A 24,313-nucleotide genomic window follows, 5' to 3' on the forward strand; every position below is an offset into this window, starting at 1 on the left:
GTATGCTTTGAGCATGACGAGCAGATACCAGTCGGTGAAAGTCACTGGATAGCGGTCAAGAATATTCTTAAGTACTTACGAAGGACTAAAGAATATTTCTTGATATATGGAGGCAATGATGAGCTAAGCGTAAAGGGTTACGGTGATGCCAACTTCAGACCGATCGGGATGATTACCGATCGCGATGAGGATTCGTATTTTGCATTAATGGTGGTGATGTCGGCTAGAAGAGTTGAGCGGGATCGATGGTGATTCTACAACGAAGCCGAGTATATTCGCATCGGAGGCGTGAAGGAGGCGCTTGGATCCATGAGTTCATCATGAACTTGGGGTGGTTCCTAACATCGCGACCAGTTGAGCTCTATTGTGACAACAATGGAGCTATAGCATGACGAAGGAACCTCGCTCACACCAAGCACATACTACGGCGCTTCCATCTCATTCGAGAGATTATCGATAGAGGAGATGTGAAGATTTGCAGAGTACCTACAGAGGCTAACATCGCAGATCCCTTGACCAAGGCTTTGGCACAGAGGAAGCATGATGGTCACACTAGGTCATTAGGCCTTAGAGCCTATACTGATTGGCACTAGTGCTAGTGGGAGATTGTTAGTTAGAGCCCTAGAGCCAATCATTTGATGATTGTATGGACTCATGTATATCATATTCTTGTATATTAATAAAGGCATTTGTTTGGTTATTATACTTATTTGTATTAGTGCCAAATAGACTAAGTATAATAGCGTCCTTGAGTAGAAGGTTCATACCTATATCAATCGATTAGTTGAATCGATAGTGAGATGATATAGGGAACACTACTCTAAATCATTCCTAGTCGAGTATTAACATTCAAGGACAATGTTAATGCAATAAGACTAGCATGTAGGTCAGTTCGATGACTTGATCTCACAAGTCATGGATATAGAGATATCAAGCTGACACATGGGTATACATTGGAGAATGTATACTGAATGACCCGCCATGAGAAAGTATCATGGATCGTTATATGAGTGTCATATACTTTCTCATGTGGCTATTAGTATGACTATTAGTCTTTAGACCTGAAGTCACCATGGATCCCTACATAAGGAGTTATGTACTTTAGTTTCGTCAAACGTCACCCGTAACTGGGTGGACTATAAATGCGATTACTGGGTATGTAACGAATTATGCAGAGGGATGTGAGTGATGTAGATGGGATCTATCCCTCCCATATGACGGGAGCGACATCGCTATTCTTGATAGAGTGAGACCACTAAGTGCATGGCCATGCCCAAATGAGTCAACATTAGATGTTGAGCTCATTTGATCGAGTGAGTCTACTTGGAGTTCAAGATTTAGATTGATTAGAGGATGACACGGTCTATGCCTCACATTGATCAATCTAGATGTCTAGGATAGAAGGACAATGTCACATATTGTGAGGAGTCACAATTAGTAGTCACAAGGTGATGTCGGATCTCGACATTCTTGTAACTTGGGTAGTAATGATGTGTTGCTAGATACCGCTCATTACTTATGCTCCTAAATGGGTTTAGGACATTGCCAACGTTACAAGAACCTATAGGGTCACACACTTAGGACAATTAGATGGAGATTAGGTTCATATGATGAACCAAGAGGATTAGATTCATTTGATGAATCAAATTGGATTAAGAGTAATCCTAATTGGGCTAACTTGAGTTCGACTCAAGTTGATTCATGTATTTAATGAGTCTAATTTAGATTATGACTTATTAAATCAATTTAATTTAATGAATTAGATTCATTATATTAAGTTGCCTCGAATCAAATGGTTGGATTAGATCAACCATGGTAGAGATTGGGTCAAGTTGGACTTGACTAGAGAAGGAAGACCAAAGGTCAATTTTGACTTGACCTTTTGCCACCTCATTGGTGAGTTGGCATTAGGTGGACCAATGATGATGTTCCACATCATCATGGTGTGCCACCTCATGGAAGTTACAAAGTCATTTTCTTATTAACTCCACATTAATTACATTTAATGGGGAGTTACTCTTGTGAAGAAAGTGGCCGGCCACTTTGTGAATGGAGGTGAATTCATTTTCATTCAAGTGTGGTGCATCTTCTTCCTTCTTCCTCTCAAGCTCTCCCTCTCCCTCTCCTCCTTGCTTGGCCGAATCTCACCAAGGTGCTAGCACACCTTTGTGTGAGGTTTTCTCCACCTACGTGTCCGTGTGGATACTTCTAGAGGACCGGCGCTTGACGGTCTAGAGATCCGGCAACTCCTTGGACGAGCGGGATAAGCGAAAGGCACGCTTCGAAGGTATAACCCTTATCTAGTGTAGATCTAAAGGTTTTACAAACTCGTACAAGAAAAGGTTTTTCGAAAAGTTTTGTTTACGAATCTTTGCGGTCTACGGCTTTGGGTGACTCGGGGTTTCCTTGGCAGCGGTTTCGCGGCCAGCAGACCAACAATTAGGTACTGCGTTTTGTCTGAACCTTGTGTCTGAGTGTGCAGGAACTTAGGAGCGCAGGAAGTCGAGCGGAAGACGCAACTAGCGAGAAGGACGGCACGGGAAGGGAGCCGACGGGCTCGGTGCGTCCGAAGGACGAGAGAGCTGCGGAAGAGTACTCCGGTGGAGCGAGAAGAACGTGCACGGCGTTCGAGGGACGAGAAGCCGGACGGAAGCCTGCTCGAGGAGAAGGCCGGGAACTGGGTTCGGGTGAGCCCTATTTCGGATGGTCGCAATCACCCAAGGAGCCGAACCGGAGCAAGTCAACTGGAGTTGACTTGTCAACGGTTCGGTCACCCGAACCTATTGATCGGTCAACCGAACCCTTCATTAACCGAAGCCAACTGCAGCAGACACGTCGAATGCCACGTAAGAAGCTGACCGTTGGTGAAGCTGATCGGTCGACCGAACCTACTGATCGGTCGACCGAACCTATTGATCGGTCGACCGAACCTACTGATCGGTCGACCGAACCCAAGTTTATCCAGAGACCAAGTCGAGCAGTTTGATCGGGTCAACTCAGCTGGAGACCGTTGGCCGATCGGTCGACCGAACCTAAGCTCGATCCACAGAGACTGCACCTGGACAAAAGACTGGGCAGGTACAGCAGGTTCGGTCGACCGAACCTGGGGATCGGTCGACCGATCCCTCTCGAGTCAAAACCTGATCCCGAAGATCAGGTCATCCGATAAGCTCTAGAACCCCTATATAAAGAGGGTCTCAAGCAGCTTTACAGTACAACGATTTTATACGAAATTCAACTCTGTAATTATTGTTTAAGCAACTTCTGTGCTCTCAAAGTGTACAAGGCTTCTCCGCCTTCAAAGAAGGAGTTTCTTACTGCGCTTTCCATCGCCCTGGATTAAAAACCCTCTTAGTTGTAACCAGGTTAAAAATTCGGTCTTCACTTCTCTTTCTTTTATTAAGTGTTGCTTTATTTTTGAGTTGAAAAGCTTTGAGGAGTGTAACTTTTATTTACAGGCAATTCACCACTCTCTTGCCGGTCTCCGCTGCACCAACAATTGGTATCAGAGCCTGACAGCCTCAGAAGGACTAACCACCGTCTGAAGCACAAAGATCAGAACAATGGTCGGCACGAACATTCATCCCTCGAAGTTCGACGGAGATTTCGCTACATGGAAGCGAAAAATGGAGGTATTCTTTAAAACAGATTTTGATATTTTAATTACTATGAAATATGGTTTTGCAGCTCCTAAAGACAAAGAAGAAAACACGTGGAGCAAGAAGGAGCAAGCTGATTTCGTCGCCAATGGAAAAGCTGAATTCCACCTCCTCAGCGTTCTGCCACCTCAGGAGGTAAGCCGGATCGAAAGCTACAATTCAGCGAAAGATCTCTGGGAAAAATTCCTGGAGCTTCACGAAGGTACTTCCGAAGCGAAGCTAGCAAGGCGCGACATCCTCCGGACCCAGTTGACAAACCTCCGGATGAACCAAGGCGAAAAGGTAGCGCAACTCCAAGCAAGAATCAAGGAGTTGATAACGCAACTAACAAACCTTGGAGAAGAAGTAACCAACCGGGATTCCATCCGATACACGCTCAATGCCTTCCCGAGGACTTCAGAATGGGCGTCCTTAGTAGATGTTTACTACATCTCTAAGGACTTTGAGGTAAGTAGTTTAGAAAACTTGTTTTCAACTTTCGAACTTCACGAATCTCGACTTGCAGAAAAATCAGTAGAGAAGTCGAACCTCAACATTGCCCTACGAGCTGAAAAGGACGATCCCGACTCCGAAGCGTCAATCGACGAAAATGAAGCTGCGTTAATGGTAAGGCGTTTTAATAAATTTTAAATCTAACAAGTTTAGATCGCAGTCAAGTAAGCGTCATCAAAAAGGAAGGACAGTCCGGTGCTACAATTGCAACGAAGAAGGGCACATCAAGGATGATTACCCAAAATTGAAGAGCAAACAGAAAAAGAAGGAAAGAAGCAAGAAGCCAGAAGCCAGCTCGACCCAAGCACAAAAATCTGAAGGCGACATGGGACGACTCTTCATCTTTCCGAGTCAGAAGTCGAAGAATTCTCGGGACTAGCACTGATGGCCAACCATCAGCTAGAAGAAACATCTAGCTCAGAAATGAGCATTGATGAAGGGGGAGGAACATCAGAAGAAGAAAGCAGCAGTGAAGGGGGAGCGTCACCAGACCAGGTAAGTAAGGTACGCAATCTAACCCCGACTCAATCTTTTAAATTTATTAAAGCTCTTTCTAAAGAATTAGATAAATTAGAAAAAGAAAATGAAAATTTGAAATCAGAAAATGAAAATTTAAAATTGGAAATTGAAAAATTGAAATCTGATGCATGCTTAAAGATAAATGTTTTTCCAAAATCAAAACTTAAAATTTATGGAAAATTAAATTGGTATATAAGGAAGCATCAGGGTCAACTTAGAAAAATTCCTAAGAATTATATACCCCCTAAGTTTTTGATTAATCCTGTAGGAAGGAACCTTTATTGGGTTTCAAAATATGTACTAAACTAATCTCTTAAAATTAAAAGTTTTATAGAGAGAAAATTAAACATCTTCCTTATGAAGGCTTTGTCTAAGGAAGTGGTTGTTGTTCCAATAACCAAGAAGGTCTAGTGTCTCGCCACGACCTGGAAGCTGAAATATTGAAACAAAATGTTTAATTAATTTTCTGAAAAAGCATTAAAAGTAGAATTAAAATGCTTTGAAAGTGTACAAACATTTTTTGTGACTTTTCTAAGTTTTGGATTTTTTGAATTTTTTTTAACTTAGAAAATAAATTTTTTAGAAATTTCTTTTAAAAATTCTAAGAAATCATATTAGAAATTTTTTTCTATCTTAAGAACTTGCTTCCCCGTTTTTGCTGTGATCAAAGGGGGAGAGAAAAATACAAGTTTAGGGAGAGTTAGGAAAATAAAAGTTTAAAATTTTAAACTTTTTCTAAATAGTGTTGCAATTTTATTTATTGCAAAACTTATGCTTAATATGCTAGTTTAGTAATTTTTCTTTAAAATTACTTTTTGTGTCTGTTTTACCCTAACTTGAACTTGGGTTGATGCACATCAAAAAGGGGGAGATTGTTGGACCCCGTGGTAGTTTTGATGTGATCAACCAAGTTAGTTAGATCCTGCATTTTGTCTGAACTCTGTGTCTAAGTGTGCAGGAACTTAGGAGCGCAGGAAGTCGAGCGGAAGACGCAGCTAGCGAGAAGGACGACACGGGAAAGGAGCCGACGGGCTCGGTGTGTCCGAAGGACGAGAGAGCTGCGGAAGAGTACTCCGGTGGAGCGAGAAGAACGTGCGTGGCGTTCGAGGGACGAGAAGCCGGACGGAAGCCTGCTCGAGGAGAAGGCCGGGAACTAGGTTCGGGTGAGCCCCATTCCGGATGGCCGCAATCACCCAAGGAGCCGAACCGGAGCAAGTCAACTGGAGTTGACTTGTCAACGGTTCGGTCGACCGAACCTATTGATCAGTCGACCGAACCCTTCATTAGCCGAAGCCAACCGCAGCAGACACGTCGAATGCCACGTCAGAAGCTGACCGTTGGTTAAGCTGATCGGTCGACCGAACCCAAGTTTATCCAGAGACCAAGTCGAGCAGTTTGATCGGGCCAACTCAGCTGGAGACCGTTGGCCGATCGGTCGACCGAACAAAAGGATCGGTCGACCAAACCTAAGCTCGATCCACAGAGACTGCACTTGGACAGAAGACTGGGCAGGTACAGCAGGTTCGGTCGACCGAACCTGGGGATCGGTCGACCGAACCTGGGGATCGGATCGGTCGACCGATCCCTCTCGAGTCAAAACCTGATCTCGAAGATCAGGTCATCCGATAAGCTCTAGAACCCTTATATAAAGAGGGTCTCGAGCAGCTTTACAGTACAACGATTTTATACGAAATTCAACTCTGTAATTATTGTTTAAGCAACTTCTGTGCTCTCAAAGTGTACAAGGCTTCTCCACCTTCAAAGAAGGAGTTTCTTACTGCGCTTTCCATCGCCCTGGATTAACAACTCTCTTGGTTGTAACCAGGTTAAAAATTCTGTCTTCACTTTTCTTTCTTTTATTAAGTGTTGCTTTATTTTTGAGTTGAAAAGCTTTGAGGAGGATAATTTTTATTTGCAGGCAATTCACCCCCCTCTTGCTGGCCTCCGCTGCACCAACAAGATCTTCTGCGGTATTCCTCGCCTCGCCTTGGACGTCGTGTGGGCGACGATCCTCCAAGATGAACACTACCCAAAGACTTCTTCTCCTTCTCAAACTTTCGGCCACCACCACCACAAAAGAAAAGAGAGCAAAGGGAGAAGAGAGGGAGAGAGGGTCGGCCACCAAGAGAGTCTCCACCAAGAGAATAAGAGTTGTTATCTCATAAGGTCTCCTCATCCCTTCTTTTATATTACTTGCCCAAGGCAAATAAGGGAAGAATTTTTACAAAAATTAAAATCTTCCTCTTGTTTTTCCTTTTCCCTTTTTATTTTTTCCTTTTCTTTCCTCTTGATTGAATCAATCACCAAATCATGGATTGATTGGATGATGATTTGGCCGACCCCTTGCTTGGGCACCAAACAAGGGTGACCGACCACTTATAGGAAGGAATAATAATTTTTTTATAAAATTTTACAAGAAGAAATCCTCTTATAAAATTTTACAAGCTCTCTTTCCTAAAGTGGATGTTAAAAAGGAAAGTTTTAAAAAATTAAAACCATGTTTTAAAATTTAAAACTTCTCTTCAAAAATTTTCTTTTTTAACATGAATAGAAAATTTTAATTTTAAAACTTCTCTTCTTTTTTTCTTAAACCATGAGGATGGTTAAAAAAAGAAAGTTTTAAAACTTTTAAAACTCTCTATTAAACCATGTGGCATAATTTAAATAAGGAAAGTTTTTTAAAATTAAAATCTCTCTTTTAAAACTTATAGTTTTCTACAAAGAGAAGATTTTAAAAATTTAAAACACCCCTCCCCTCCTATTTGAATTTATTATGGTCGACCCCTACTTGCTTGGTCACCAAGCAAGAGGGCCGACCCTCTTAAGGAGATGGTGGTCGGCCATTGCTTGGTCACCAAGCAATGTGCCGGCCTCCTTTCTTGGACATCAAGAAGGGCTTTTATTTGGATAAACTTGAGACTTTAATGAGATTACGACAGGGACCTAGAGGAGAAATTGGTTTTGACCTTCCGATGAACTTGAGTATCCCGTGTTCGCCCCGAACACACAACTCAAATTCATCAACAATAACTCATTCCACTAGAGAGTTATTGTTGCACTACCGCACCAATTACAAATTACATTATTATGGCTCCTTCTTATCATGAGTGTGTTAGTCTCCCTGTATTTAAGATAACGAATGCCCACTAATTAAGTAAGTTACTGACAACTCACTTAATTAATATCTAAGTCCAAGAGTAGTACCACTCAACCTCATTGTCATGTCGGACTAAGTCCACCTGCATGGTTTAACATGACAATCCTTATGAGCTCCTCTTGGGGACATTCTCAACCTAGATAACTATGACACAGTTTCCTTCTATAATCAACAACACACACTATAAGTAATATCATTTCCCAACTTATCGGGTCTATTGATTTATCAAACTAAATCTCACCCTTTGATAAGTTAAAGAAATAGATACTAAATATATATGCTTGTTATTATATTAGGATTAAGAGTACACACTTCCATAATAACTCAGGTCTAGTTTTTTTATTAAGTCAGTATAAAAAAAACTTACCTAAAATGGTCCTACTCAATACACTTAGAGTGTACTAGTGTAATTTATTAGTCAAGATAAACTAATACTTAATTACACTACGACTTTACAAATAGTTTGTTCCTTTCCATCTTAGTCGTAAGCAACTGTTTATAATTTATAAAGAGCTGATAACATGATCTTCTGTGTGTGCACCATACACCATGTTATCTATTTTATAAATTAATTGAACAACTATATTTAACAAATAAATATAGACATTTGACCAATGTGATTCTTTTATTTAAAAAATAAATGTTTACAAAAGCTAGGCTTTTAGTATACACTCTAACAATCAACTGAGATAATAGAGTAAATAGAGGATGTGTCTAAGACATCTGATTGAATTTCTACTACATTTAAATTTGTACAGGTGACTAATTTGGCTTCTCCTGTATATAGGTTTTTTTGTTTGGGCTGGCTGAAGATAAATGGCTCGGTCCATTGCAGGCAAAACAAGTAATAGTGTTAGCATATGTTTTCTTTGGTTTGAATTTTCTAACATGTTTTTCTTTATTTAAATAAGATTTCTTTTCTCTACTTTTTCGAACGTAATATGTTTTTTTTTTTGTCTGACATTTTTTGTTTTAACAAGTTGTGTAGTTGTTTTAGTATTTCTATAAGGTTTTTGTTTTTGTTTAGGTACCATTGAGTCGTACTATTGAGGGGTGTAGATTTGACTATAGAATCCATATTGTTATTTTTTAAGTTGTTTTTGAATATGGATATAAGTATATTTTTCTTTTAATACAGAGATAATGTGTTGTATGCGTATTCTAATATTGTCATACTAGGGTGCTACTTTTATGTCTATCCATGCCTTATGTATATCTTTTCCCAATTCTCCAAGAAGTTTGTTAAATAGTCTTTCTCCTAATTCTGGATTAAAGTAATTTCCTGATATGACTGTTAAGGCAAGGAAGTCATTGCAAAAAAGTTTAATCCAATTTCAATTAAAAAGTTATAATTGTTCTAAATTTCTCATAGCTTCTTTTTGTCTAATATCTAAATCTGTGTTGGCATCTCTTGTTGTAAAAAGTATGTGAATAGTATAACAGAAATTAAGTATGTTGTTTCCCTGAGAAGCAATCCTAGTTACTTCTTCTGAATGAGTAGTTTTATATGATTCCCATGTTGCTCTGGCTACATCGCATAAATAATTTTCACCAACTCTTATCATAGCATCACCAGATTCTATGTCTAGTTCATGTTTAGCTTAGTAGTCTCTTTTAACAGAGACTAACCACTGTTCTAAGTGTCATACATATGAGGGTCATCGCATTCTCCTATATTAAGTAGAACTGAATTTTTACCAAAGTATGTAATTTCTGGCGGTTTTATTTTTCCTATAGTTCTTAACAAGGGATTATTGTTTGCATAAAGGTAAATTTATATTCTTAGAGAATGCCCCTCTCCATAATTCATAGTCCTCATAGAACTTTCAAGATATCTTACTTGTAAAGGTTGTGGTGTATTGGTAGCACTAGATTCTGCAAGATTCATTAAATCCACATTGGAAAAGTAATCTTTCTTTTTGGCTATAATATTATGGTCTTCATCAAAATATAACATTCAATCTTAATCTAACTTGTGGTGTAAAATCTCAAAACTTTCTAATTCGGTAAGATCTTCTTTTGTAAAATAATTAGTTATTTCAAATAGAAGGTACACGTATTCATTTAAATCATCATAAAATAAAAATTTATTTTCTTCCTTGCGCGGATGGAAGGGAGTACTTGTTTCTATATTCCTCTTAGGCCAAAAATAATATTTTAGAAAAACAAATGATTTAAATTTTCATATCTGATGATTGATGACATATATGTGAAATGTTAAATTTTAGTAATCTGATTAACTTATAATTACGATAATTTCAACTATGAAAATGTCAATTAATTATATAAAGTAATGGAAAGTGTTAAACATAGTATAATTTTTCGAAAAGATGTAATTGAAAATGCCATTAATGTTCAAATTTGAACACACAAGCTTAGTTTCAAATTTTAGGGACCAAATTTAAAAATGAAATATAGGAGCAATATGCAAACATTTTGATGAGTATTTGTTGTTTATGCAAATTTTATTAACAAAAAAAGCGTATTTTAGTCAACTTATTATCTTACTATTTTATTAAAAATCTCCCCCTTTATTAACTAATTTTGGTGAAGCCTAAAATGTATTTACGTTAATGTCCTTTTTTCTATTTACATTAAAAATAATTCCAAGGTTTATTAGTAATTCCACAAGCGAAACAATCAATGATCTAGAATTCAAGACTCAGCTACAACGTATTATTATGAATTTTTCTCATCATTAATTTTCTTTGTTTTATATAAAAAAATATAGTTTTCTTTAGTCTCATATCTTATAATTGACAATACTATGATCAAAGAAGTTTCTATAAATATTTTAGGCCGACGATGTTAAAAAATATATTTTTTCTTAGTTTTTTTACTAAGACAAGTATAATATTAAATTAAAATAATTTTTTACATAGGAAAGCCCGTTACAATAGTTTGTTGATGGAATTCTCTAGCGTCACTAACGAATCTTACCCAAATAATTAATTCTTGATTTACCCAAATATTACTAGTTTACCCAAATATTACATATGCAACACGTGTGCACGATTACACTAGTAATATAAATAGTTTAACTTAAAAATAATTATTATATATTAAAATAATATTATGAAATACTTAATATGTGAAGGATAATTAGAGCAACCTTTTGACTTTTAACTCAAAGAGGAAATTAAAAATTTTAAAATAGAAGGTTTAACTATATTAAGTATGTGAAGGATAATTAGAGGTGTACTCTAACTATTTCAAATCGAATAGTATAAAAATATTAATATTGAAATTTAAGTTCAGAGCGATATTTAAATTTATTTTGGAGTTAAAAATATTAGTAATTTTGATTTATCTAGTCGAATTTGATTCAAGTTATTCGAACTAAAATTCTACACAATCGAATAAAAATGTATTTATCATATAATATAAATAAAAAATTATAAATTTTAATTAAAATTAATTTAGTCATTTTCTAGAATATTTTTATTATAAAAAATTCTAAATTTTTATCAAACCTTGTGGATATATAATATATTGTTAGGGTCTATTTGGTTGGAAGTTATCTTTAGTAATCTTGGTTATCCATATAAGGTTATCAACCAAAACCTTGTTTGGTTTACATAATTGATGATTCCTGAATAACGTTTCATGCCCGACACGTCAACAAAAGGAGCATGTAATCTGGAATATAAAAATATCAAATAAATTGAGATTTTTCTTTATTCTGGGTTTAATGAATTTTTTTATTCAAAATATTTTCGGATAAGTGAAAAATATGATAAAAATGAGAAATGTAAAGAGAAAAAATAAAAAAAATAAAACCAACTTAAAATAAGAAAAGACGTTAAAAATATAAAAAATGTAAAAAAATTAAAAAATAAAGAAAAACTTAAAAAGCAAAAGTGAAAAAGAACATAATATAATAATAATAATAATAATATTATTATTATTATTATTATTATTATTATTGATTTTATAAATGAGAGTAATATAATAAATATTAAATTAGGTTATTTATTAAAATTTCAAATAAATAAATTTTTATTATATTATCTATGTTGAATTAAATAATATTTAGTTATATTTTATTCTCTATAATTTATGTTATATGATTACTTAGTACTAATGTTTTAAAAAGTGCGAGGTTCGACGAAACGTCGAGTCCAAGCTTCAAGCTTTATAAACTTAAGTGAGCTCGGGACAATTTTAAGCGTAAAAAAGTATTTTTTATTTTTAAATAAAATTTAATTATTTTAAACAAATAAATAGATCAAATAATACTTAAACATGATAAATTTAAAGTTCATGCATAAATTTCTCACATGTTTAGAAAGACAAAAGTCACAAAGTTTATAATATCCATTAGTTTCTAGTTTTCACAATAAAAGAACATAAAAAACTAGATATTATCTAATTCCTTGTCTGATTCTAATTCGATCTCCTCAATTTTCTATCGATAGCAGGTAGATAGGGAGTTTATGGCAGATTATGACTTTTCTCTCAAGAGTTGAGAGACGTTGTGTCTCTTCGTTTTCTCTAATTTTTTTTCATTATATTCTTTAAAAATTTACAAATCAATTAAAATTATAAATAAAAAATCGCGCTTAAGCGCTATTAAGCGCGCTTAATCATGCTTAATTTGGTCAAACACACTTTGACCGTTTTTTCCCCGCTTTCACCTAAAGCGAAGCTTTTCTTCCTCGCTTCGCGCTTAAGCGCGCTTAAGCGGCGCTTAATGACGCTTTTAGAACACGGCTTAGTACACATTATAAGGGCATGTTTAGTTCAGGGTTATTCTCTATAACCTTGGTTATCCGACTAAGGTTATATTGTTTAACCCTGTTTGGTTCAGGGTCATGAGTGATTCCAAAGTTATATTTGATTCTCGCCACCTCAGCAAAATTAGATTATATCTCGGAATCAGAAAACCTCCAAATCGTAAGGTTTTGGACGATTCCTGGATTAAGTAAAATTTTTTCTCAAATATAACCTTCCTTCCTTTCCTCTTCACGCAACATTTCTTTCCTTTTTTTTCGCAAACCCTAGCAGCGGCGACAGATTCTCTTCGAGCCAGCGGCGGCGGCGGCAGACTTCGGCTTGTCTTCTCCCACTTTGTCTTCTTCGAACCAACGGCGACAGACTTATCCCTCTTCGTCTTCTTCGAACCAGCAGCGACGACAGACATCTCCCGCTTCGCCTTCTTCATCGACGGCGACAAACTTCTTCTGCTTCGTCTTCTTCAAATCGGCGGCGACAACAAGCTTCTCCACCTCGGGCCCTTGGAATCATTGGCAGCAAGCTTCTCCATCTCGGTTGGAGTCCAACTTCAAGAGGATCTCACTTTGGGGTAAAACAAAATCATTTTTAAAGAGATAAAAAAAACTGATGCTTCGCAGATCGGCATCCAACAGCTGATGCTTTTTTTTATTGTCAATTTTTTGTTCGACATTGGTTTTCTTTCGGTCCAGATGGTGTTTTCTGGTTAGTATGCTTCCAGATTTGTGTATTTATCTGTCTTCAGTGTGGTTATCCTTAATAAATTTAGAATCTATTGTTATTGTTGATTATGAAACATTAGTGATGTGTTTCAAGCTCTGCAGTTGGCTTTGAATAAAAGAAATTGTATTTTGCCCGTCTTAGTTTATAAAATTTTCACTTCACTTCTCATACTATTGTGTGTGATTGCACGTTTTCTTTGGAAGTGCAATAGCTGTTGATCTGTTTTTGGCAAGAACTAGAATTATAGTATAGCAACTGGAGACAATTCGAATCAATTATGCTTTGGGATTCTTTGACAATTGAAGTTCATGGGTCTCAGCTAAAGGTGTACAAAATGTGATAACTAAATAAATCAAATAATAAATTACTGTCTTAATTTATCTTATTTTATTTTATTAATAAAAAATTAATCAAATAAATAATAACTTAATTTATTATTAATAAATAATAAATAAGCTGTAAAATAATCAAATATTATTTTAGATTTTAGACTACTAGTGTAGTCTAAAATAATAAATAATAATAACTAAATATTAATATTAATAATTTATTTTATTTTATTTTATTTTTAAAAAATTAATCAAATATTAACTTAATTTAACGGTAAAAATATTTAATCAAGGGTAATAAAGTAAATGTGAAATTAAGTTATACACTAAAACCTCCAATCAAACAGGTTTTTATTACATTATTTAGGATTGAACCAAACAACATTAGGTTATGTTGTATTCCCCATAACCTTGGTTATGTGATTACCTGGTAATCACATAACAAAGGTTATAAATGATGACTTGAATCAAACACACCCTAAAAGTTATACATGATAACTTGAACCAAACGTACCTTTAGAATATTCGATAAATATTTTAGTTTCTTATAAAAAGGACCAGTTATACTATAATTATTTTTTTAAAAAAAATGGAAACTTATAAGGGTGTTCTTCTAAAATATAAGGGTGTCATACCGAATATTTAAAATTGTGAAGGACTTAGATGAGAAAACAGATCTAGGTTTCTCCTCCGTGTAGCGGCGAACGCCTCATCGTCTGTTGCGACCCAATTCTCCTCCTGCTGCTCCGCTTCGGACGTCGGCGCCGGCGATCGATGAATTCGATCTTCTCTATCACTTTAATCTCGCCTCGGATATCGAAACTCATTCTTTCTCAGGGCTTCTACGCTCACGTCTTCTAGTGCCGCTGTCACTCCCTGTTCGCGACTGGAGAGGCGCGACCCTCTCCTCCTCTCTTGCGCCGACACCGGGCCGAGTCACAGTCTAGTAGGCCATCCTTCCTCAAGTTTCTTCCAATTGAGAAACTAGATTACAACACTAAGCTCTTGTTCAATGTTGTTCTTTTAGCTTTCAGGATAGCTGTGGTCGATAAAGACTTCTGCTTGCGTTCCAGGTCCCTATCGAGCACATCCTACTTCATGCTCTCTTTTTTTCAGTACATTATGTGCGTTTTGATGGTCTTTAGATGAAAGCTTGCATTGGTGTAGGGAATCAATATTCTTAATTCTATCTCCTGTGAATATGCTTTGCATTTAGATGATACAGTTTAGCAATCTTGAATCTTAAACTATACGTGTTGCATTATCTGGAATTATGTTGAAATTTTCCCTGTTTGTTTAGTGTCCTGCACTTGAGAAAATCCAGGTTTCACCACTGTTTGCTTCAATTCTTTTGGTGCTAAATGGTTCTTCTCTATTGTTTCTATTTGTTGTAGGGTGGCAATATATTGTTTCCTCAGGTGACTGCCATTTCTTGTAACTCGGTTGATGTTTCATTTTTCTTGTCTCCCAAGTTGTTTTGGGTGACCAAACATCAAGACAGTTAGATTTTGTTTGGTAGGATATGAGGGAATACAGTGGATAGAAATGAGAATGGCCGATCCATTTTGTTCATTCAACTGGTTTGCTGAAGCCACCAGGCCTGTTGCATAAAATGTCTGATTTGCTCATCTTATTTATCTCCATTGCAAAATTTGAAATGACAAGTAATATTATATTTCATAGAGATGGATTGAAGCATTCCACCTCTTAAACTATGGAATAGATCATTCATGGAATGATCACCCCTGCATTATCCATCAAAACATTGGAATAGAATTATAGACAGAACGAACCATTCTCATTCCATTCTTCCATCCTATCAAACATGGTCAACCTTCAGGAGATATGCTTTGTGGTCTTAGGAATTTGATTTGCACATTTTTGATCCTTTTGCCGTGCACCATGTTGTCATACTTTATGCCTACTTACTCAGGTAATATATAGGTTGCTTATTGACCATACCTATTTAGTGCTCACTACTACATCCTTGAATGCAAGGGGCTGAGCAATTTTTGATAAGATACAACCACATCTTGTGCCATTTTGTTCTCATTCAAATCAGAAACACATTTTCAGAAATTGTTTTGATTGACTTGGCATGTAAGGTTCCTAAGTTATATAACCAATTACTTGCAAAGTGTAGAAACTTTTTTGGAAACAGAGAGTAGATCTTCTATTTATCATGATAAAGATCAATGAATCTGTAAGAAAACCTGTTCTCTTTGTAGGTATCACCCAAGATGTCCGCCAGAACTGCTCACATCCAGCTTGTTCGTTTCCATCCTGAGGTGTATGAGCCATGCGATGACTCGTTTGCTTTGGTTGATGCACTCTTAGCAGACAGGAAACATCTGATAGAGCAACGGCCAAGACTATGCATGGAGGTGGGCTGTGGTAGTGGCTATGTAATCTCTTCTCTGGCCATCATGCTCAGTGAACTTGGCAATGGAGTTAATTACTTTGCTACAGACATTAACCAAGATGCAGCTGAAGCAACCCGGGCAACGCTGGAAGCTCATGGATTGCATGCTGAAATTGTTGTTACTGATATTGCTTCTGGTCTTCAAAAAAACCTTGCCGGCATGGTTGATGTGGTTGTTGTAAATCCTCCCTATGTGCCAACTTCTGAAGAAGAGGTTGGTTGCAAGGGGATCACTGCTTCATGGGCTGGAGGATATAGCGGTCGCAGTGTCATCGACAGGATCCTTCCTGTTGCTGACGAACTTTTATCTCAGAAAGGTTGGTTATATATGGTCACCCTAACCGCAAATAACCCATCACAGATATGCCGCTTGATGAAACAAAAGGGGTATGCATCACGTATTATTGTGCAGAGGTCCACTGAAGAAGAAAGCCTTCACGTCATCAAATTTTGGCGGGATGTTGCTCCTGATCGAAGCAAAGGTTCTGATTCTTGGTTCTCCCAATTTCCTCTTAAATCTTTCTGGCAAAATAGTGAAAGTAATGACTGAGTTTGCTTTGAGGGAAAAACACTCCTGACAGAATCGTTAACTCAGAACAGTCTAGTTCAGCTCACTGATAGAGCCCTCCGAATAGATTTGAAGGTCATATACCTGTTATCAAGTTAGTAGCCTTTTGCAAGAATTTCAGGCAAATTGTCTATGAATTGTCAACTTAAACACTACTATATTTGAACATGACCTGTCATTAATCACCTGCTTATCGTTTTTGCTGATGTTTACCTACCGACTTATCGTTTTTGCCGGTGCTTACAGACTGGTCTAGTAGTGTTTCACTAGAGTTTAAAGGCAAACTGTTTTGAAAATGGTCTTTGCAATGATTTGTGAGCCTGTTTAAGAAGCATAACAGTGTGGAATTTGATTCACTGGACTTTCTCTAGTGTTTGATTCTTAGCTCTGTTTGAGAATACTCTGTGTTTGTTTTTATTTTCTAATATTTGATGAAATGTAAAGTCTTGTTCAAATAGATTTTTTTTGAAGTAGATTAATAGAGACTCATATTAATTAAACTATTTTAAAAAATAATATTTAGAAAAATTTAATAAATCTTTTAGAATTAATTTGCATGTTAATTTGTTATTAACTATTTGTATTTTTTTTTTACATGGTCTAACTATTTGTAAATTTAGGGGTGTTTCGTTGATGAGTTTGGGAACGAGGGAATAGAATGATAGTAAAAGATAATGTTTGCATTGTGAGTTTGACAATAATAATTTGGAAATGATTTCTAGATTTATGGGAATCAACCAAACCCATATAAATAGGTGAGTTTCATTTGGAGGCGGATCTTTGTATTGGTGGGGGGCAATGGGCCTCCACCTATTAACAGGTGGGGGTCATTACCTCCCATTAGGGGTGAGCATTCGGTCAAAACCGAACCGATCGAACCAAATAGATCGAAAATCGAATAAACCGAATTTCTTTTCAACCAATCGAATTGAACGAATTTCCCTATGAAATCGAACCGACCGAATCGATAAAATATCGGTTAATTCAATTTTCGATCGAATTAACCCAATTTTAAAACCCTATTCGATTTTATCTTAAAAAAAAAGATTTTATTTAATTAATTATATTTTAAAATAAAAATTAATTAAAATAATATTCTTATTCAGTTTAATCGAATTAAAAAAATTTAAAACTGAAACGTAACCGAATTAATCGAAAATCAAATCAAATTTTTAAAAATAAACTGAAAACCGAATTAACTGAATCGAATTTCTAAATTCGGTTGGTTCGATTCGGTTAATTCAGTTTTTTCGAATTTTTGCTCACCTCTACCTTCCACCAATTCCCTTGTCCCGGTTCAAGAGCGGACTAGGACCGAGATAAGAGGATTAGAAAATCTGGTCTGGTTTCATTTTCATTCTCATTTTCATTCCATCTTACTATTAAATTCATACCGATACTCATTTCCATAATTTAATTAAACGTCAGATCATATAATATTACTATTAATATATATGTGGATCATATAATGGACCTTTTCATTTTATTAGAATGACACGGTCAGAATCGCTCGACTCACTGATCCAAGAGAACCGACGCGGTTCTGAGTGCCGAGTCAAGATACCGATCCGGGTCAAGTTCTCAGTTCGCTCCCTATCCACAGCGAACTCGCCCTACGCCCTGCTCCGAGTCAACGCGCGAGGACGAGGCGAGGTGACGAGCGGCGAGACGACGACGCCGCCGGAACGGGAAGATGAAGCCCCCGCCGGGGTGGCAGGGACCTCGCTAGAACTTCGGCGGTGCTCGATCTGCACTCTTTTTGCTAATTCCAACCCGTCGGGTCTCCGAGTCCCATTTCTCGTCTAGCCTTTATTCACTTAAGACTCTGCTTTCTGTTTGCTAGGGTTCGTTCGTTGGATTTGTTGCTAAATAGTTGTTTTTGAACCTCCCATGAAATATTTTGATTTGAAAAAGTTATTTTTGGTTTCTTCTTTACCTTCGTGGATGCTCGAGCAAGAAGGTAATTGCTGACTGGACCTGGAGTTTAAATACATTTCCACTTGCATATCCTACTGTAGTTCAGTAAGACCAGTGGTTACAGCTCTATAGTTTGTGCTCTAATCTTTCATGGTGATTTCACGTAATTGGGAAAAAGAAACAACTTCAATTTCATAAGTGGAACAGTCTGCAATGCTCTGCAAGGGAGGATTTTAATGGATGTTTTCAGTAACAAACCTGAATATCTGAATTGCTGCCCAATTAACTGCAGCTGCTTCTGGCATCTCCTAATGTTTACTTCATGTAAAATTGAGAAGATACATTTATGTAATGAGAGAAAATTTTTTGGTAGAAGTTAAAGATTTAGGAAGGATTAGTGTTGGTCCATTTCAGATTTGAACTTGTTTTGGTTATCAATGTATATATTACCAGAGGGAGTTAAACAACCATTTAGCATTGTAGCAGTTCATAGGAGTAGGTACCCTGGAATCCATCTGCATTTGTATTCTTGTGATTAATGTTCAAGAATACTAGTTTATTCCATAATGTTGCCAAATGTTTCATAGATGGTTGCTGCCTAGAGTACAGATGTGAGTGGAATTGTAGCAAAAATGATTGTTCATGTCATTCTACATACTTTAAGTTTGACCATTATTTGTAGGGGGTGTAAACGAGCCAAGCTGTGAGCTATTCCGGTCTCGGTTCGAAAACAAATTTGTTCGATTAAGTTAACGAGCCGAGCTTGAGCCTGATTTCAAGCTCAAAAACATTATCGAGCCAAGCTCGAGCCTAACAGAATTTGGTTCGTGAGCTCACAAACATGTTCGTTTAGAGGCTTGCAAACGTGTTCATTAAGAGGTTCGTGAACATATTCGTTAAAAGACTCGTTTATGTATATATTACATGAATTATAAATATTATATATTAACGAGCCGAGTTCGAACTAAGCTCATTTAACTTTTAAACAAGTTGTTTTCAAACCAGAGTTCGAACTAAGCTCGTTTAACTTTTAAATGAGTGATTTTCGAACTGAGCTCGAGTCGTTCATGAACTATATAATTTCATTACGAGCCAAGCTCGACCTCGAGCTTAAGAATTAAAGCTCAAATCGAACTCTAGCCGAGCTTGAGCTTAGATAAAACAAACCGAGCTCAAGGCTCTTACTGTTCGCTCGGATTGGTTCGATTACACCCCTAATTATTTGTCAACAAACTGGAAAGGTTGCACCAAGCATACTAAGTTGCCCTCTGCTTAGAAAAGCACCAAGAATACTAAGAGGATACAGTACTTGCACTTGGTTAATGTTTATTACTGCACAGTGAGGAGATAATTAACAGCATAATTCATATCAACAAGGTTTTTACTTTCCCTCTAGCAAAGCAATGCAGTGAGCTAGTGATTGTTGATTCACACTCGATATTTGATTTGTGTTTATTAAGCATGGCAGCAGTGGTGATTTTTCAGTGATCAGGTTGTTCTGAATCAATTGCCATGGGGTACTCTAGCTATGGGCAGAATTCAGAAACGATACTTGGACCAGATGTTGGAATTATTCTTCTGGCTAATGTTCTACATTTGAGTTTAGGAGAATATCAAGTTTGACCATAATGTTATTTAGCTTCTGAATGCATACGAATGCATCTGAGACTATTAAATTTGCAAGTTAACAATTCAATAATTTTCTTAATCAAGTAAAAATTATCAAGAGGATGGTTAGTTATTCAACGTGTTGAGTTTGCAGATCTTTGCATCTCATACTTTTTATGCCATTTAACATGCTGAGTCTGCAGTTATTTGATTTTTTGATTGTCAGATACTTGCCAATTAAACATTTGTTTTGAAAATCATGTTGCAGCTAACACTGAACATTTCAGTGATCATTAGAGATCAAACAATTGTGCACTATGTATCATTACCATTCAAGTAGCAGACAATTGATTGTAGTCTAATACTTTTTTTTCCCTTATGATTTGAAATAGAAATATCTTTTCAGAAGAAATTGCTGCTTCTGCTGCTGCTGTTTTCACTTTCAAATTTCAAAATGTCAGTTCTAGCAGAGTTACTGAATAATAGTCTGATTTGTAACTTACTGTGGAAGGTCCTCAATGCTACGTGATGTGTTGCGGATATAGTGATGTGCATTAGCAAAACTACCTTGTGGATGTGCAATGAAAGCTCCATGCCTATCAGTAGGATGCTAAAGTTATAGAAAAGTTCATGTTCTTTATGCAAATCTGGATTATTGGTGCATGCATTGGAGTATTCCAGAACTAAGTTGTGTTTGCTGCATCCAAAGGACACACGGAAATGCCTTCATTATCATAGGTAAGGTAAAGATCTGATTCCCGTACTTTGTAAGACTTGCATAAATATAGAAAAACCAGAAATGTTAAAATCAATAACAGTTTGTTTGCTTCCTCTGATGCCAGGACATTGATCTACTTTGTGTTTTCCTAAGAAGGCTGAATCAGAAGTTTCTAAAATGGTTGAAGAAATTGCTTCCCTTCGATCATCAGGCTTCACTGACCCTGGTTGGGAACATGGGTCTGCGCAAGATGATAGAAGGAAAAAAGTGATGTGCAACTACTGTGGAAAAGTAGTTAGTGGAGGAATCTATCGTTTGAAACAACATTTGGCTAGAATATCAGGTGAAGTTACATACTGCAAGAAGGCTCCTGAAGATGTATTCATAAAAATGAAAGAAAACCTAGAGAGCTATAAGTCGTACAGAAAAAGACAATTAGAAGACAAAGTACAGTCTTCTTTTGATTTACACATGAAGCATGAGGATGAAGAGGATCAAGGTTATATGCAGAAGGGAAGGGAAACTAGAAAATCTAGAAGCTTAGTAACAAGTATTGCACCTCTTAAATCATTAGGTTATATTGATCCTGGATGGGAACATGGTATTGCACTGGATGAAAAGAAAAAGAAAGTGAAATGCAATTATTGTGGAAAAATAGTTAGCGGTGGAATAAATCGTTTTAAACAGCATTTAGCCAAAATTCCAGGGGAAGTTGCATACTGTAAGATGGCACCGGAGGAAGTATATCTTAAGATGAAAGATAATATGAAATGGCATCGTACTGGAAAGAGGCAAAAACCTGAAACCAAGGAAATTGCTGCTCCCTATATAGATTCTGAGAATGAGGATGAGCGTGCAAATGACAGGATCAGCGTAATCCATACAGTTGATGATCAAGATGTTTCTACCACTAAAACCATAAAGACAAGATCCAGGAAGAGGTCATCTGGAAATGGTATAAGTGATGAAGAAATACAGCCGAAACAGATGGCTCCCGATCCTTTGCTTTTGAACGCACAAAACATTTGCTACCCACTATCCTACAAGCTATCAAAACAAAAAAGAAGCTCCAACAAAAGAGTTCGTAAAGAAGTTCTTTCTGCAATTTGCAGATTTTTCTACTATGCTGCAATACCTTTCAATGTTGCCAACTCTCCATACTTCCATAAGATGCTGGAATTAGTTAGTCGACAAGGAAATGGATTTAGCAGCCCCACAAGCAGACTAATTTCAGGTCGAGCTCTCCAAGATGAAATTCAAAATACAAAAGAATTTCTTGCAGAGATTAAGGCTTCTTGGGCTACTACTGGTTGCAGTATTATGGCAGATAGTTGGAAGGATGTGCAGGGAAAGACAACAATCTCCTTCCTTGTATCTTGCCCGAGAGGAATGTATTTCATGTCCTCTGTCGATGCTTCTGACTCAATAAAAGATGTGAAATTCCTTTTTAAATTACTGGACAAGGTGGTAGAGGAGGTTGGCGAGGGGAGCGTGGTACAGGTACTAAATTGTTCTACTGCATTTAATTCCTGAAATAGACAGAAACCTCTTTCTTATGTCTTTAAGATTTGTTTCTCTACTGAGCTATGATTCGTGATTCATGCTTTAGATATAAACGTTTACAGGTAATTACAGAAAATACTGCATGCTATAAAGCTGCTGGAAAGCTGCTAGAAGAGAAGAGAAAAACTATATTTTGGACACCTTGTGCTTCTTACTGCCTCAATCAAATTCTAGAGGATTTTACAAAGATAAAATGGGTTAGCGAGTGCCTTGAGAAAGGCCAAAAGATTACCAGGCTCATTTACAACCACACTTGGCTGTTACATTTAATGAAAAAAGAATATACAGCTGGGAAGGAACTTCTTAGACCCTCTATTACAAAGTTCGCTACCAGCTTTCTTACTTTGCAATCATTGCTCGACCAGCGGACTGCTCTAGAAAGAATGTTACACTCTGCCAAATGGATTAGTTCCCAAGTAGCCAAATCAGATGAGGGAAAGGAAGTAGAGAAGATCATCTCTACCTCTAAGTTTTGGAAGAAAATGCAATATGTATGTAAGTCTGTCAGCCCTGTTGTCCAATTGCTCATCAGAGTTGGGACTAGTGATAGCTTCTCCATGCCATCGATCTATAATGACATCTTCCGAGCAAAGCTTGCTATTAGATCAGTTCATGCTGATGACGAACAGAAGTATGGCCCATTTTGGGGTGCTATTGATAACCATTGGAATTCTTCATTTCATCACCCTCTCTATGTTGCAGCATATTTCCTTAATCCATCATGTCGGTACCGTCCAGATTTCATGGCGGTAATGTATAACAATGTCGATCTAATTCCTCACTTTAAGATACTCTTTTGATTCTGTATTCTTGACCATATGCAGATTCCAGAGGTTATCCGTGGCTTAAATGAATGCATAACGCGGTTGGAACCAGACACTGGGAAGAGAATTTCTGCTGCTGCACAGGTACTTGAGTTCTGCTTTGATATAATTGTAACCCTTCTTTATTAAAGAAAAACTCTCTCTAATCCTTATTGATTTTTTTTCTCCATATAATATTCTACGTCGCAGATCTCTGACTTTGTTTATTCAAAAGCTGATTTCGGGACCAACTTGGCTTTAAGCACAAGAATGGACCTAGACCCAGGTATTCTACTATTCTTTTAGCATCTACTAGTTCAGTGTTGACAATATCTTACTATCTTTAGGTATAAACTGGTTCTGTTTTTTTTCCTACTTTTGGTTTTTTTATAGCTGCTTGGTGGCAACAACATGGCATAAACTGCCTTGAGCTACAGCATATCGCCATTCGCATATTAAGCCAGTCTTGTACGTCCGTCGGTTGCGAGCACAACTGGAGCACATTTGATACCATTCAAAGTACAAGGCACAGCCAGTTTGCTCAAAAGAAGCTGAATGATTTTGCCTTTGTCCACTACAACTTACGCCTCAGGGAGCGCGAGAGGCGCACTAAAAGATCGATCGATGAGTCCGTATCCCTCGACGGTGTCTTCCTTGAAAATCTCTTGGAGAACTGGATTGTGGATGTCGATCAACCAGCTTCGCATGAATATGAGGTACGCCGCTATCTTCCTGTATCACTAATGCTTTTGTATCCCTTGATCAACTTCTTTTACAATGTTCATAGGATGTTCTTTATCATGAGGTGGAAGAAATCAGTCAGAGTGAGAACATCAATGGAGAGCCAAATATTGCAGAACTATTCCAGACATCAAGTGCTCTTCCTGCTGGAGATGGAGTTGTATCAGATGAAGATGATGCTGGCCTTGATTTCCTTGAGGACAATTTGAATGATTAGTGTGTAGCAACTACATAATTGTAAAAAAAATGGTAGATGGTAGATGAACATAATTAGCAAATAGGATTATTGGGAATTACTGAACAGCAAGTCCAATAATGTAGTTTCATGAAATATATGAATCGATTGGTAGAGTACCACAG

The 24,313-nt window shown here is 37.0% G+C and overlaps 2 protein-coding genes across 10 annotated transcripts; both read left to right on the top strand.

Annotated features, from left to right (window-relative positions):
- Positions 1–12,770: 12,770 nt before the first annotated feature.
- On the top strand, positions 12,771–16,809 carry LOC121991892 (methyltransferase N6AMT1-like). 2 transcript variants are annotated; one of them, XM_042545961.1, is made up of 3 exons: positions 14,084–14,559; positions 14,641–14,686; positions 15,842–16,809. In XM_042545961.1, exon 3 carries the CDS (start codon positions 15,854–15,856, stop codon positions 16,583–16,585), a length of 732 nt encoding a protein of 243 aa, XP_042401895.1. In that variant the 5' UTR covers positions 14,084–14,559; positions 14,641–14,686; positions 15,842–15,853; the 3' UTR covers positions 16,586–16,809. The 2 variants fall into 2 exon arrangements, with proteins under 2 accessions (XP_042401896.1, XP_042401895.1); XM_042545962.1 differs by lacking the exons at positions 14,084–14,559; positions 14,641–14,686 and adding an exon at positions 12,771–13,132.
- Positions 16,810–18,122: 1,313 nt separating this feature from the next.
- On the top strand, positions 18,123–24,307 carry LOC121991893. 8 transcript variants are annotated; one of them, XM_042545965.1, is made up of 8 exons: positions 18,123–18,447; positions 20,640–20,871; positions 20,971–22,346; positions 22,472–23,158; positions 23,234–23,317; positions 23,423–23,498; positions 23,606–23,928; positions 24,000–24,307. In XM_042545965.1, exons 3-8 carry the CDS (start codon positions 21,024–21,026, stop codon positions 24,168–24,170), a joined length of 2,664 nt encoding a protein of 887 aa, XP_042401899.1. In that variant the 5' UTR covers positions 18,123–18,447; positions 20,640–20,871; positions 20,971–21,023; the 3' UTR covers positions 24,171–24,307. The 8 variants fall into 8 exon arrangements, with proteins under 8 accessions (XP_042401899.1, XP_042401901.1, XP_042401902.1 ...); XM_042545967.1 differs by having other exon boundaries at positions 18,123–18,378; XM_042545968.1 differs by having other exon boundaries at positions 18,123–18,342; positions 20,521–20,871.
- The last annotated feature ends 6 nt before the right edge of the window (positions 24,308–24,313 follow it).

Source organism: Zingiber officinale, chromosome 6B, assembly GCF_018446385.1.
Source record: "Zingiber officinale cultivar Zhangliang chromosome 6B, Zo_v1.1, whole genome shotgun sequence".
Classification (NCBI taxonomy): domain Eukaryota; kingdom Viridiplantae; phylum Streptophyta; class Magnoliopsida; order Zingiberales; family Zingiberaceae; genus Zingiber; species Zingiber officinale.